Raw genomic sequence first — 16,345 nt, forward strand, 5'->3', positions numbered from 1 at the left:
TTATCATCATCCGTTTTTATGTCTGCTGACTCCCGTCTAGGACAGGCTTCAGACGCGCCTTCTCAGGAGACTTGGCTCAGATCTAAACCTATTTACATAAAAAGTTGGAAAATGGAGATACAAGGTTTCTTCCGGACAGTATCTATGCATGCATGCATGTGTACTGTATTAGTGCTTTTATATGACCATGTGAGTGTGTGCGATGCATTGTTGTGTGCATCTCGTTGTGTTACTTCGTCTATGCACGTCTATCTGTGCTCACACAAAGGCTTGCCTCGCATAAACCACCAACATGCATGCGTTAGCCAGGGAGGAGCGCCATTGTTTATGAGAACATCCAAACAATGTCGGTATATATACACTGAAATAAAAAGCTGGATTCAAAGTTCATCCTCCGTCTCAATTAGACAAATATTTGCTGCCGGAGACGAGAATCATCTGGTGAGAGTCAAGCTTTTTAGACAATGGCAGCACTTCCTTGTCCATTTCCAACAGATCCATGCCAGAGTGCCAGTAATGAGGCCGGGGGAAAACGTATACCCTCCCTGCAGTGCAGCTTCAACAAGCCTCCACAGTCATTTGTTGCATCCTAAAATGCTGTGTATACGACCCCCCAAATAATCCTATTTGAACTGGGGACCCCCCACCCTGACAAGCACTTGGAATTGTAGGAGTTGAGGCATTAGATTTAATGCCTAAATATTGTGAAAATAGCTGGTCTACAAGCTCACAACGCCTCGCATCGGCTAGCTGCTTCTTCTTTTTGCCTCTTTCTTATATTATTTGACAATTTGGCCTGGGTTTTATGTGATCTATGGCCTGTTTACATCTTTCTAAGGTTGTATTAGGTGCTGAAAGAATACATTTCTTTTAGGTATGGCTCTAGTTTATAAATGTTTAATATCTGTAATCTTTTAATATCAACCATCAGCCCGGGAACAGCAGATGTGAATTTGCCTTTTGGCTAAATCTGTCACATTTAGTATAACAGAATAGTGATGTTAATTGGACTGTTTTGTCCCTGCTAAATAAATGAATAAATGCAATGAAATGAAATGAAATCCTCAGAGTTAGATTAATTATTCAGACACTGAGGGATGCTGAGAGAGAGAGAGAGAGAGAGAGAGAGAGAGAGAGAGAGAGAGAGAGAGAGCCCCGCATGATGTGTGTGGTTTTAAAAAAAAGCTAAACAAAAGCAAACATAGAAAGTGATGAGCGATGAGGTCACCAGCGTCTCAGAGAGGAGGTGTAGAGAAGAGGAGCGAGCGAGAGAAGAAAGAAGTGAAAGTAACAGAATGGGAGGCGATGATGATGATGATGATGATGATGACAGGATGGAAGTACGGACCAAAAAGAAAGAAGCCATAGAAGTGCCTGAGGGAGGAAGAGGAGGAGAGATGACAGGAGGTCACGGGGGTGACAAGCCGACTGACCCAGCCAACTAGCTGTAGGCTCTTCTTCACTTCCCTCCATCTGTTTCTCCGTCTCCCTCTCTAGCACTGCACCCCTCTCTCTCTTTGAATGTCCTCCTCACATCTTTCTCTATGCCTGTCTAATTCTATACCCTCCTCTCCATCTATTTCATGTTCCATCTCTTCCCTCACTCATCCCTTGATCCATTTCTCCTCTTTTACGGTACTCACATTCCTCTTCCCCCATATCTTACCCTTTTCCTCCTTCCTTCCCTCCCTTTTCTCCCTCCCTTGCATACCTCCTAGATCAGGGGTGGGCAGCATTTATTTCCAGAGGGCCATACTGAATTCGATAGCGTGACTGAGGGGTCACACGTACAATTGAATTGGAACTTGAAACACATAGTGCTGAATTATGTTAAAACTGAATGAATTTGGTAGACATGCCAGACTATCTTTACAATAAGGTCCCTTGATTCCAGAACAACATTTTTCAGTTACAATTAGTTTTTTGGGTCTTTTTTTTTCAGCTGCACTGTACTGTATCACTCTGTGCGAGGTTACAATGAAAAGATTACTTACATAAAAGTAAAACAATCCACCTCAATGCCGTTTCAACTTTTAAATGAGCCTATACATTTAGACAGTATCTTGTCTTAACTGATATGCACCACTCCAAAGGTCACTGATAAAACACATTGCATTAGGTTATGAATATGGACTCAAGGCAGACCGTTTCACTGTTACATTATAAACATAAAACATATGGATGGAAGAATGCAGGTATGTACTCAAATGGTATATCAATGACTATTAATTGGAGTCAAGTTAAATGAAGTTGTCCCAAAACCATGAATACATGGCAGCCTTTTAGAATGTATATTATTTGGGGGGGTATTTTGTTTTTCTTTGAGGACATGGCGGCCGGATTGAGATGGTCAAAGGGATGGGTCCGGCCCCCGGGCCGTATGTTGCCCATGTATGTCCTAGATCCTGAGTCTATGGGCCCATGGGCCGCAGGGCCCCGATGTGAACCCCAAAGAATCCTCATCAGGGGAGTGGTGCGGTGTGAATTAACATGACCCTGGCAGCATCAATGGTCCAGGTGTGTTAGATGTTTAGTAGGCTACTAGGTTACTGCTACTTCTCAACCACAACTAATGAGACGAGGCATCAGTGCAATTCGTTTGGGAACAGACGCCGTGAGACAAAACACATATAATGAATACTTTTTTCATCATGTGAAATGTATCCGTCTCATCAGCAACACCAATATAGTGGGGGTGAATGAAGGGGACTTGGAAAGACATGCACTTTTATGACAAACCACAAATCATTTGACAAGACTTCTCCAGCCTAGAAAAAGAAAGAAGGAACTGAAGTCTCAGGCATGTATGTATTTGCACCGTACATGAAACTAGATACAGGGAACTTGGAAAGACACTTCCGTACAAACTAGGAACTCAAATTTCAACCATGAAACTCGATCACGTGCTAGTGAGTACATTTTTACACAACATCCTTCATCATAGCAAATCCACCTCAGCAGGAGGCAATGCCTGGCTGCCTGACCTCCCCTGATAAACTCCACTGCAACGCTCCCTGGGGAAATGTACCTGAGTGATGCAATGCCGTCCAAACCATGGCAACCAAACCTGTAACACCAAATCTGTAACAACAGGTACACTTTTGTCATAATGGTAACAATGGGTACGCTTTTGTAACAACGGTAACAATGGGTAAGCTTTTGTAAGAACTGTTCAGGGGCAGCAATACTTCTGAACCGTTATGTGCAGTGTTGCCAGATTCTGTGAGAGAAACAAGCAACCAGGTCTAGGAAAACCAGCCCAAAAGAAGCGACTATGGGCCACATGAGTACTTTAACATGTACATCAGCTATTTGAAAATAGCAGATCTACAAGCTCACAACGCGTCGCGATGCGACGCGTTGTGAGCTTGTAGATCTGCTATTTTCAAATCAAATCTTGCGGGGAAATTATAATAAGCAGATCTGGCAACCCTGGTTATGTGTGCCACCTCTGAGGAGCCAGAACACAACCGTGCTACAAGTAGCACAACGCACACTAAGTGCATTTCTTCTCTCATAGGAGTCAAACTGAAACTTGAAAACTTGAAAGTCGGCAAACACAACAACTGCCGTGGACTGAAACCACATGAAAGGGCTCAGGAAGGGCTGAGGCGCGACGGAATATTTGAGACTTGGCGCTTTTTTTCTTTTCGTCCAGCTCCCAAATAAACACTAGGCATAAAACTGATGACCAGCAAGTCGTGTGGTTTTGGAATGGATGTGTTACATAGCACTGTAAAAAGGAATCAAATGCATTAGGAGCGCTTGATTTAGAGTAAGAGAAAAGCCAAGGTTTATGCCTTCAGTCAAGCATCAAGTATCAAATATGCGTCTCTCGACCATGAAATGATTCCTAAATTATACACATCCTAGAGAATAAAACTATATGTTCCATGTATATGATGCTTTTGATCCCAGCTCGTGGTTACCTATTACTTCTCAAAATAGTTAACCCTCCCCCTCCCGCCAACATAAATTTGGTAAACAACATCGTAGAAAATTCCTTTCCTCCCCACAGATGCCATCTAAGTGCTGTTTGTGCTTCTTGTGTCTGATTCATACATAGTGGCATGCTGGTGTCGCCCAACAAAAGCTCGTTGTGAGCTTGTGGATCGGCTATTTTCGACTTTAGAGTTAAGATGAAAAATGGCCAAACATTTTTTAATGCCCATTCATAAAATCACCCTCCTAAAATATCGATGTCCTCACAAGTATAGTAATATAAACGTGTGTGTGTACGGAATGTGTGTGTGTGTGTCCATGCGTGCGACGTGCGTGTCTTCATTCATACTGTTAATTCCCCAGGCAGTGAATAACAGCTCCTGTGACTGGTTTTCCTGCAGGAAATGTTTGAGTAATAAGGAAACTCTCTGCTTGCGACCACATTGAGGGGACAGTTCAGTTGCTCTCTCTCTCTCTCTCTCTCTCTCTCTCTCTCTCTCTCTCTCTCTCTCTCTCTCTCTCTCTCTCTCTCTCTCTCTCTCTCTCTCTCTCTCTCTCTCTCTCTCTCTCTCTCTCTCTCTCTCTCTCTCTCTCTCATTGTCTCTCTCCCCCCATATCCCTCTATTATTTTCAGTTTCTCTCTACCTCCTAGTTCCTACTCTTTATTCTGTGCCAGCCATCCTCCCCTCCCATCTCTTATGATTTCTTCCCTACCTTACCATTCTTTCTTATTTCCTTCTATACCTCCTTCCATCTCTCCCTCCTCTCCCTCAGTCTATCCCTCTCTTCTGTCCCTCCTTCCATCTCTCCCTCCTCTCCCGCAGTCTATCCCTCTCTTCTGTCCCTCCTTCCATCTCTGCCTCCTCTCTCTCTCAATCCATCTATCCCTCCCTCTGCTCCCCTCCTTCCTCTTTCTTCCCTCCCTCCTCCTCCTGCCTATCACTCCTTCCTCTGACTCCTTCTATCCATTCCACCTCTCCGTCTGTCTACCCCTCCTTCATCTGACTCCTATCTCCCCCTCATCTCCCTCGGTCTACCGCTCCCTCCACTCCCTCCCTGCATCTCATGGTTTGGTGAAACCATTTCCTGAAACATCAGGACCCAGTGGATGTAATCTGTCTTCATCTATTTAATGTTAGTCTGTCGGGAGTCAAGGTGTGTGTGATATAATATATATATATATGTATATATATATATATATATATATATAGTAGGAGGGGTGAGTTTTGCGGAAATCATAAAAAGACGCTCAAATTATCCCTGCATGGCCACCACCAGAACACGTTCTCTAACCAAGACTCTGCTCCATTTTACAGCGTTCCACAGGGATCTGTTTTTGTCGGCCGCGCTTTTTTCAGAAATGGACATGAGACGGGAGCGTTCTGGTGCCGCCCCAAATTGGCTACGGAGGCATGGCCAATGGATCCCAGCGCCTCTCATACAAAAGACCCATTGATGTCTTCTAAATCAACCCCTGTTCACAGAACATAAATTTTTCTCAGTTATGGCTTATCAAAGGAAGTGGTCATGACCCAAATTATCGCCATTCACTCTGACCCTGTTCTACAAGTTTCTCAAGACCCCTCAGCAAAAAAATAAAAAGTATTGAACATTTGCCTTGCCACAGGTTTCTGAGTGTATCCACCCAGAACCTATGTACTGAAGTTCAAAATGAACCAAGATCCTGTAAAAGTGTCATAATACCATTATATAGAGAGATTTATACTATCATAATGCATTTTTTTCCAACTATGGATTGAAATAAGCTACAATCATTTAAGAAACACCATCATTTATGCTGTAAATCATAAATAGTAGGTGCCACTTGTGCCAAGTGGTTAACATCTCCATTCGTAACGAATTACTTTCCACACCTCCATATATCACATGCGTCGAGAAGTTCCCTTGCTCCAAAACATGCATTCATTAAAGAAACTACATTTTAAGGAACATAATTACATACTCGTGGGTCATGGCTGTATGGGCGTGGGCCTGGGACGGAAGATATTTTGCCTCCAAACAGATTTCGGAAGTGCAGTCGGACATTTAGTGGCCCTTCTTTGTTTGGCTAGATAATTGCAGACATGTTTCATAGCAGAAGGACATGTGTGTTCCATTTCAGAGCTGTAATTGAATTATGGGTGGGTGGGTGGGTGGATAGGGGGTGGACGGCTCTGGGCCCTTCCTTGACATGTCATCTGATAAGAGAGGGGGGAAATTCCAATGATACATTTTGATTAGAAGACATTTGAGCCCGGGCATAGTGGGTTTTGATGCCGTGGAGTAATGACTGTGAGGATCAACCGAGGAGTATGGTTTACATAATGAGATGTTTAACGTTTGAAAGATAAATGCTACCTACGATGACAAACTAATTGCTGGCAGAGAAAAGAAAACAACATCGGAGGTCACTACCGATGTTACGGGTGATCATAAGTACTGGGTACCTGCTGGTCAATTGGTTAGTTATGTTACTGAGGTCAGAATCACTTGAGTTTTTGAAACACTCACTAATGAATTTCATGAAGGAAATAAATCCTGCAATGGGGGGGTATGAAATCACACTCATACCATTTAACCCATTTTGGGCGGGAACCCCTATTTGTAACTATACCTTTCAGGACGGGAACCCCTTTTGGGGTTCTTGTTGCTATGTACAGTATATAGCAACATACATTTATTGTAACTTTTGAATACATATTTGAGGTTTTTCAGAAAACTTATGTCAGGCTTTAGAAGCCGTTTTTAGAATCTGCCTCCGGTCTAAATGGGTTAAGTTATGATAAAATGTACTCTATATGTTTTTGAACAGCATAAAAAAAACGAGCAAGAAAAAATAAATCAATTTAAAAAGCAAGTCTTACATTTCTCAGAGGGAAACTTTAAGTGAGAGTGTGGTCTAGCCAAAGGCTTCAGGGCCCCCATCATTTGGCATACTCTGAAGGTTTGACTCGGGCCCAAAACAAACATAGGAGCTCTGCCAAGGGAAAGCTATGACTGCACCCTACCATCATCCAATATAAATTCACACACAAAATAATAAAATCGGTATGAGCGAAATGAGACCCCCCCCTTTTTAAAAAAAAGTTAAAAAAAAGTAAAAATGCAGCCAAATAGCATGTTAGCATGGGCCACGGGGCGGCCCCCGCGGTCAAGACAGCCTGGATCGTAACCGCAACGTCACAGGTTTGATCTCATCCCAAGCAAAGTGTATTCATCAACGATGCGATAGCGCGGACCGGGCCAACACCAACTCATCAACAGCCCCTCCAGTCCCTGGTTACTCAATGTGAAGGCTAGCCTGATCAAAGCCTCAGTTCAACACCCCTCATCATGCATATCGTCTCTGTCGGGTGGAAACGTCATATACGTCCAAAACTGTTACTTTTCAGGATTCCAATTCAAAAGTAGAAAAAGCAGATCTGCTACTTTTGATGCTTTTGTGTGACGCTGTAGTGTAGTATGATCAAGTAGGGCGTTAATTTTAACACCAAAAGTTAGAATGTGGAGATTGCATGTTCTCCCCGTGTCTCCCAGGGTAGTTAATACCCTCACAAAAACATGTAGTAATCCTGGTCTCCATTTACCGCCTCCCCCATGACAGCCGGGGGCGCCTGATGGAGGGGAAAGGAACTGGTTGGAATAACGTGTTCCTTCCACGCGCTACGTCCTACCAGGGAAACTCCCCCCTGTCAGGTGATCAGAAGGTCAGTTCAGGCTCTCATGCATTGAAGGAGGCATGAGCTCTGCCCTGGGCTCCCTAGGATCCCTTAAATAATTGGCACCGGGTGAAAAAGGGTTACAAAATCGCGGGATAAAAAAAATTATTAAAAAAAAAGAATGTGGAGATAGGAGGTTTCTGCCCGACAACAACGACATACTGTCAGCTACAGGGAGGGAACCAGGCCTATAACTTGGCAAGTCCAAAATACGTCCTTCTTGGAACACAAGTCCCGGAGCTCATGTGATATCCACTATCATGTTGGAGTAGCCGGGGTCCGTTGACGTTTTATTGGCCCCTTGGTGATGAAACATGATCCAATAGTATTCAAGGACCCCATCTGTGAGATGGAGCTAGACAGCGCCGTCGTGATTTACACGGGGGCTTCGTTTATGGCTCCTTTAAAAAACACAGAGGGCCCATCATAAAACGAAAACAGCCTTATTTATGGATGAGGAGCCTGGACACACAGGCTTCTGTGTCAGCGTGTCTGCAAGTATTTGAGTCTGAAACTGGAGATGGAGGAGATGTTTTGCATGTGCGTGTTATGTGCGTGAGTGCGTGCATGTGCGCGTATGTGTGTGTGGGCTTATGTATAACAATGTCCATATGCAGCCATATACTTGTTGAGCATGGTATGTGCACTTTGTGTAATTGTATTTTGTGTTGACATGCGACTCCTTGCATAATAGGTATATATGATCATCATATGACCCAAAAACATGATTATATGCAGTCGCTTTTCAGTAGCTGATAGATGCACAGTGAACACAGTGCCTGTTTGTAGGTGTACACACATCACAGTGAGCATATTTGTTGCACAAATTCATCTAAAAGCTTAGCCAGCACTGCAGCACATGTCACAACTGTAACGATACAATACAATCAGCCAATTCCCCCAACCCCAATACATCCATCCAATACATCCAACCAACTGTCCACACTTCATCAAAATTCAAAAAACACATCAAATCCCATTTCCTTCACAGTAATTGCCAATGTCCTCATGGCCATATTTCATATCTGACCTGGACTTCAACATACAACATAAACTGATATAACTCCATGACCAATAGGTGGCAGAGTTCCACACTGTATCCGGGCAGGATTGAGGAGACGAGCGAGAGAGAGATTGAGAATTGGAAGAGAGGGAGAAAGAGAGGGAGAAAAGGGGGGCGTGGGTGCGACAGAGGGAGCAAGGGGAAGAGAGAGAGATGTAGGGGAGGGTGCTGTGGAGAGAAGCATCAGAGTGAGGGGACTGGGAGATGAGAAACAGAGGCATAGCTAGAGATGGAGAAAGACAGGGCTAGAGAGAGAGCACCAGAGAGATGGAGCTAGAGAGAGAGGATGAGGGGAAGCGAGAGAGAGAGGTAGAGAGGTAGGGGGAGAGAGAGAGAGAGAGAGAGAGAGAGAGAGAGAGAGAGAGAGAGAGAGAGAGAGAGAGAGAGTTTGGGAAAGAGGGAAACAGACTCATAGGCAGAGCAGAGCTAGGAGAGAGAGGCTGAGTGAGCAAGAGGTGCACGCCATTGTTGCCAGATTCTGCGAGAGAGATAAGCAACGGCAAAGGTCTATGAAAACAAGCCCAAAAGAAGCGACTATAGGCTGCTATATTCAAAAATAAAAACAGAATCTTAATTTTGGATTTTTTTTGAAAAAAAAACAACACATATCTGGTATAGGGCTCCCTGGCGGGGGGGGGGGGGGGGTGGTCTGTGGACAAATTCATATTAATGTGGGGGTCCTTCACCTGAAAATGTAACTACCTTTTATAAACAAGCCCCCCCCTCCAAAAAAAACGCAACCTGCAAGTGCAACTACAAGTAACTTTACAGAAAAACAAGCCCAAAGTCGCTTATAATAAGCGGACTTGGCAACTCTGATGCACGCACACGCACGCACACACACGCACGGGGAACCAACGTGCACGCTCAGCTCACTCACTTGCAGTCGCGGTCCTCCAGATCAAAGTGCGGGTTGAAGTTGATGAGGATCTTCTGGCCGGGCTCCGGGGCGGTGATCACCCACACACACTGCTGGGAGGGGGGGTAGGCGCCCGGGTAGCCGGGAGACGTCAGGTAGTCCGCGCTGTCGATCTCTATGTGGTCTCCGCATTTATCTGCTATACAGACAGACAGACAGACAGCACATTAGATAATTATAACAGTGGGGTTTCAACCCTTTTCATATCAAAGGTCCATTATTTATTGGGCATTTGAGCCACGGAACCACCTTTTGATGAGATTCAGCCTCTCTCTCAGACCCAAGACTTTAGAATGTTTTGTTGTCTTTGGATTTTGTCCTCCACAATAACAATTATTCTACATTCTCTAATTATGTAGACTTCTTGTCAATTAGGGCCTAAGTAATGAAGATTTTTAACAATAATTTAACTCTTGAGAGCGTAAAATGAAACCAAATGGACCCTTGTCCATTTGGTTTCATTTTACGCTCTCAAGAGTCAAAGATCTATAAGGGTCCATTTGGTTTACCAATTCTCCATCATTTAGTTGAGGACCACCTGGAACCCCCTCAAGGACCACTGGTGGTCCCCGGACCACTGGTTGAGAACCACTGCATTATAAAAGATATACGATGATATACACAATGAACGCAACTGGTCAATTTGGTAGAGTGATAGAGAGAATCAATCAACTCAGAGACACAAGACGAGCGGCTGATGGAATGGAAAGTCCGCTAAGTATAACCAGATGCTGTTGATTGATTGATTGATTAGCCTACACATGATTTACTAATTGATTAGCCTAATTGATTGGGGGCCAAGCCCACTCTTTTGGGATGTAAATTATTATTGTGCGTATAGCCTCAAAATGAAGGTAGCCTATATTAGGCTCAGTTACACAGTAAAATGACCAGTGTTATTGTGTTAATAAGGTGTCCATTTGTAACTGTGAGATAAATGAACACTGAGGATTTTAATGTGTAGCCTAACATTGGTCGATGAATTGCATACACAGGATAATGAGGATACATAGTGCTTTCTTGGGTTTTAATCCTTTTAGCATCCTTTTGTAAGGAACTGTACTGTGCTTTTTTTTGCAAACGTGTGTTATGTTAATAAGTAAGTAAATATTCAATCAATCAATCAATCAACCTTCATTGACTGATGCTGTGCGTAAAAGAGCAGAATGCATGACACTGCTGAGCTCTGATACAATGACAGAACACACGAAAGACTACAACATGATCGGTTTAAATAGTCTTTCGCACAAATATCAACCTCTGCATAAATAATACATACGCTAATATTTGTTCTGTGTGCAACTGTGCATACATTATACACTGGTGGTCTGATTTGTAGCCTATAGCACGTCCAGCGTTGACAGCGATGTGCGCTAAAACCCCAGGAAACCGAGAGGGAATAACAGGTGATCATCATGAATTGAATACACAGACAGAGGACCACAATGGAAACAAGTCCTCAGGGCTTTTTGAGTTTTTTAGCACCATTTGTGTAATCGTACCACTGTGTGTACAATTTGCAAACTGTTAATAAAGTATTCAATCAATCAATCAAAATCATCATTTTGTGCCATCATTGGGATGATCGGCGGCGATCAGCCCAATGATGGCACCACAAAATTATGTCAGATTCACCTGAATGAATTAATAATGTTATAACATTAAACATATTACAAACAACCTACCGGTTTGTTGAGTCAACGAAGCGACAAGGGTGACTTGGGCGTAAAGGAACAATAGCAATAATCCACTCATCCTTTTGGGTATTTTTCAGCCCAGATAGTATATGAAATTAAAATAATGAAAGATAGATACGGTGGGGAATATCCTTTTTGAAATGTTACTAGATCAGAAACGTATAAACGCGATCAGAAAAGAAACAGCAAAACGTGTGAAAAGTATAGGAGAGAATGTTGCTGCGGGCTGTGTCAGGTCGCCAGCATCCTTATGTATTGAAATTCTTTATTATCCTTCGTTCATTCAGCAGCGGGTTCAAGTCCCTCACGGATCACAGAACAACTTGACATCCCACAAAAAAAGTCAAAAAAGTAAGTAATAATCCAACAGCAGAAATATGAAATAAATGCAAATCAAACGGAATCCAGTCGCCGAAAGTGGCCGCGGAGTTGTGCGCTTTGAGCCCTTTATTTCTGTTAGGAAAAGAATCGCACGAATACGGACAGATATACTTCCAAGTGAGACGAGAAATCAAACACATTCAGTCCGTCAGTCAACCGGTGTTCAGTGGAAACCAGACCAAAAACCCTGGTGTCTGAATATTTAGAAATATTCCGTCTTTCTTTCAAGTTCTCTGATCAGTGTGTCAGTCAGTGAGTCTCTCTCTCTCTCCCTCTCTCTCTCTGGCTGTCCGTGTAAAACTAACAGTCTAACAGTGTGAATGTCTTCTCCTCCACACACACACACTCACTCCTCCCCTACCAAAGATTTCCAGCTTCTTCTGTCTTGGACGAGAGCGCGCCTAGTACGAGCCGACCGCCGCTGCTACTATGAGGGGCTGGAGCTGACACCCATGCGCCCCCACGCGCGCGCGCGCGCTACGTTCAGGAGGGTGGGAAACGTAGGCGCGCGCCTCAGAGCTCTTTCCACACACACAGAGAGAGAGAGAGAGAGAGAGAGAGAGAGGGAGAGAGAGAGAGAGAGGGGGAGAGTAAGGGAGGGAGAGAGAGACAAAGAGACAGAGAGGAAGGGAGCTAGGGAGAGAGAGAGAGAGAGAAAGAGAGAGAGAGAGAGAGGGGAGATTAAGGGAGGGAGAGAGAGACAGAGAGGAAGGGAGCTAGGGAGCTAGGGAGGGAGAGAGAGAGAGAGAGAGAGAGAGAGAGAGAGAGAGAGAGAGAGAGAGAGAGCAAGCATGTTTCATTCATACCAGTGAGACAAACAGTCCTAGAACATGTTGGGTTGCTGTTGGATGAAAAGTGTCAAATCCATATAGTGAGGAGGATTATAGTGTCAATTTCAAGCTGCAATTGGTAACTTCTTTAGGTCCCACAGTAGCTACTCGGGACTCTCGCACCCGGGTCTCCAGCATGAGGACTTGACAGAATCCAGACGCATAAGTAAATAACACGCATTTATATACTCTGCTTATGATCTTCAGGCAGTACTACTTCAACCAGTAGGTGACCTACCTGACACCAGGATTTCTTAATGGAAGAGCGGTGAGCCCACCTCCTCCAACCACTGTCTGCAGATGTGCTATATTGTATTAATGCTGTACCATACAGATTATTGTGTTTTATTAATTTAAAAAAGAATCCAGATTGCGCCCTTTAACTCTGAGAGTGTACAATTGGACCCAAATGGGTTCCATTACACTCTCAGAGTAACTTAATGGATAAATTAACAACAAAGGATTGTACTCTACCTGTTACATCCATAAATTTACATACGCCTAATAGCATTTTTATTTAGCTTCATGCGTGCAATGACACGGAACGGATTATTCACGCCGTTGTTTGTCAAACACTGGTTCGTGGGAAAATATATATAATCACTGTCGCCTTGTAGCTTCTGAAGCCCCAGAAACTATAATCCTGCATTATTTCTGTGTGGTTCATGTAAAGTCTTAACGGATCTCTACCTCCTATTTGCAAACAACAGCTGTTTTCTGTTTCCCTCGGCTTCTCTCTGGTTCCAATCAGAAATGAAACACCAGATTCTCGCGGTGGGTTCTTGCAGGCTGGCTGCTCTCTAATCACTCATTTGCATTTTTACTTCTGAGGCGCCTGGCTGACACTCCCTTCCAACAAGTGTAACTATAGAACAAGCTTCATTTGCTTGATTTATCAATAAGGTAAGCCTTCCAGTTAAAAAAAGGCCAGAACCATAGTGTGCAGACATGGTACAAAAGCCAATCAGATATGAACCACTTACACTTCGTTGACCAGAGTCCCCCTGGGCTCTTTATTGGGCCCGCTCCTGTTTTCACTCTACACTAAATATCTTTGACACAAATAGCTGATCTACAAGCTCACAACACGCCACGTTGTGATTAAATAAGACTTGCCGAGCCATGTAGTCCATAGGTCAGGAACCTATCTCCTGTTTCTGTAGAGTGCTGTGAGACGGCTTGATGTACACGTACACCCCCTGGATTATGACACCAGTATGTCACATGGACTAACCCCCAATATCCCTTTGAGATTTTTCTAATGTACAGTGCATTATAAATAAAATCCATTATTATTATTATAATATACAATCCTTAATGCTGATTGCCAGGCAGGGAGGAATTGGGTCCCATTTATGTAATATATTTATATTTCATACATTTATATATTATATATAAGTTTTTGGTATGACCGGGCCGAGGAATCGAGCCCCCACCTCCCAAGGCGGACACTCTAACCACAAGGCCGCTGAACGCTTGTGATTCAAACGTTTGCCCCAGAATAGGGACGCTAGGGTTCAAGTGGTTTTAAGATGTTTTTCCTCCAGTGCTGAAAGTTATTTTATTTCACAATACACAGGAAAGTGATTACGTGCAGGAGGAATGCTTGGATGTTAGAGCAAGGGTTAGGAGGAGGAGGAGGAGGAGGAGGAGGAGGAAGATTTTAAAAGAGAAGTGGTATGCCATGGTGCTGTGGACACAATGTTACAATACAGATGTTCGGCTGAATTTGACTCAAGAAGGCTCAACAGGAAGGCTACTGTATCACCGCTGTCAGGCAGAAACCTTGTATTGTGTGTCACACAAAAGTATTTTTGAACCATTTTGAAATAGAAAGTGGTTAAGTGTGTCTGTGGGTTTTTATAAATATTGAACCAATGAAAAGTGCTTGTGAATAAACAACTATACCGGTACTTTATTTTTTTTATTTCCTGAAAAGTTACGGTTTTGGACATACATGGTTTCCACCCGACAGCTCCACTATGAAAGACTAACCAGCAGTGTTGCCAGATCTGCTTATTATAATTTCCCCCCAAGATTTCATTTGAAAATAGCAGATCTACAAGCTCGCAACGTGTCGCATCGCGACGCGTTGTGAGCTTGTAGATCGGCTATTTTCAAATAGCTGATGCATTATGTTTAAAGTGCACATGTGGCCCATGGTCGCTTATTTTGGGCTTGTTTTCCTAGACCCGGTTGCTTGTTTCTCTCACAGAATCTGGCAACACTGCTAACCAGTCTCAGACTAGCCGCTCAACAGCATAACCTGGAGACCCAGACCCATAAGGGTCCATTTGGTTAATACCCTCTCTCAGTAAAAAAAAAAGAACACTGAGAATTTTACTGTCCACTTAGCCTGCCATGTAAACAGTTGAGTTTGGAATCTCTGATCGACACAATGGGATTTCTAAATGCATTGGCTCACACATCTGTATGCACACAGACTCACATGATGCACACTACACATAGAGAGTAAACAAAAAGGGAGGAAATGTAGAAGACAGAATACACAGTGTATAGTTTGTTCTCTGTGTGTGTGTGTGTGTGTGTGTGTGTGTGTGTGTGTGTGTGTGTGTGTGTGTTTCATGTTTCAATAACACAGTAGGATCAAAAAGGCAACACTTGACCCCTGACCCCTGATAAGCTGAACTAGAACAACAGACGAAAGCAGACACGCACGGGCGGGCGCGCGCACACACACACACACACACACACACACACACACACACACACACACACACACACACACACAGCAAGGAAAAACAACTTCACATTTGTGAGTGAGAGATTTACAGACAGGAACATAAAATAAGAGAGGGTGAGAGCAAGAGGGAGGTAAAGACGGAGAGAAAGTGAGAGAGAGAGAGAGAGAGAGAGAGAGAGAGAGAGAGAGAGAGAGAGAGAGAGAGAGAGAGAGAGAGAGAGAGAGAGAGAGAGAGAGAGAGAGAGAGACAGACACACACACACACACACACACAGAGAGACAATAATGGAGTGAATGACAGAGGCTTGTCAGACGGTGTGAGAAGAAGAGAGATAGTGAATGTGAGAGAGCAGGAGAGGGATGGGCGAGCTACAACAAGACGGACCAAGACAGGGGGCGGGGGGAGGGGGGGGGGCATGGAGAAAGTGAAGTGATAGATGGCATCAAAGAGCAAGGTAGCTAAGAGTGAGTGAAAGACAGAACTTGAAAGAGACAGAGAGAGAGAGAGAGAGAGAGAGAGAGAGAGAGAGAGAGAGAGAGAGAGAAAGACAGAACTTAAGGAAAAAGACACATGCACATATCAGAGCCAACCCTTTGATGCAGAGTAAAACGGACGCACTCTGTTGAATTAACAATGAGGATTTTACTGTGTGAGAATTCTAATCAAAAGCTAATAAATAAAAAAAACAGGGGGTGGGGGGTCCGGGTGCAGCCAGCATGGGTGAAGTTCCTGCCCACCACCATGGAGACTGGGGTTTGAATCCCCCATGGTGCATCGGGCTTGGTTGAGCATTCCAAGGAAACAACTGGCCATGTTCGTGGGTGGGAAGCCGGCCAGGGGAGGATGCAGAGGCGTCATTTCAGGGAAAAATGAAATAGGGAGTGGCAAAAAAAAAGTTACCACTTCCTAAATAGGCCCGATCTGCCCAAAATAGGGATGCCATGGGTTGAAAGTAGTTGATACATTTAGGCAGACAAGAAAACACATTCTCTATAACATTACATGTCATGTAGATGGGTATGGATTGAGATGCATTATGCGTTAATCCAAAAACATTTTCAGAGCTGGGAAAATATGCATAAAAGTCTG

At 43.8% G+C, this 16,345-nt stretch overlaps 1 protein-coding gene across 3 annotated transcripts in view; it reads right to left on the bottom strand.

Moving 5' to 3' along the window:
* Nucleotides 1–12,123, bottom strand: part of LOC311045891 (neuropilin-1a-like) — a 76,948-nt gene extending 64,825 nt beyond the window's left edge. For 2 of the 3 annotated variants that reach the window (XM_084057961.1, XM_084057959.1), the window contains exons 1-2: nucleotides 11,329–12,123; nucleotides 9,605–9,782 (exon numbers count right to left, since the gene is read on the bottom strand). In XM_084057961.1, coding sequence (XP_083914087.1) covers nucleotides 9,605–9,782; nucleotides 11,329–11,398 — 248 coding nt within the window. In that variant the 5' untranslated portion in view covers nucleotides 11,399–12,123. The remainder of the gene's footprint in view (nucleotides 1–9,604; nucleotides 9,783–11,328) is intronic. The other variant, XM_084057960.1, reaches the window with a different exon arrangement.
* Between the last annotated feature and the right edge of the window lie 4,222 nt (nucleotides 12,124–16,345).

The sequence above is a fragment of the Gymnoscopelus microlampas genome (genome assembly GCF_963454915.1).
Source record: "Gymnoscopelus microlampas genome assembly, chromosome: 5".
Classification (NCBI taxonomy): Eukaryota; Metazoa; Chordata; class Actinopteri; order Myctophiformes; family Myctophidae; genus Gymnoscopelus; species Gymnoscopelus microlampas.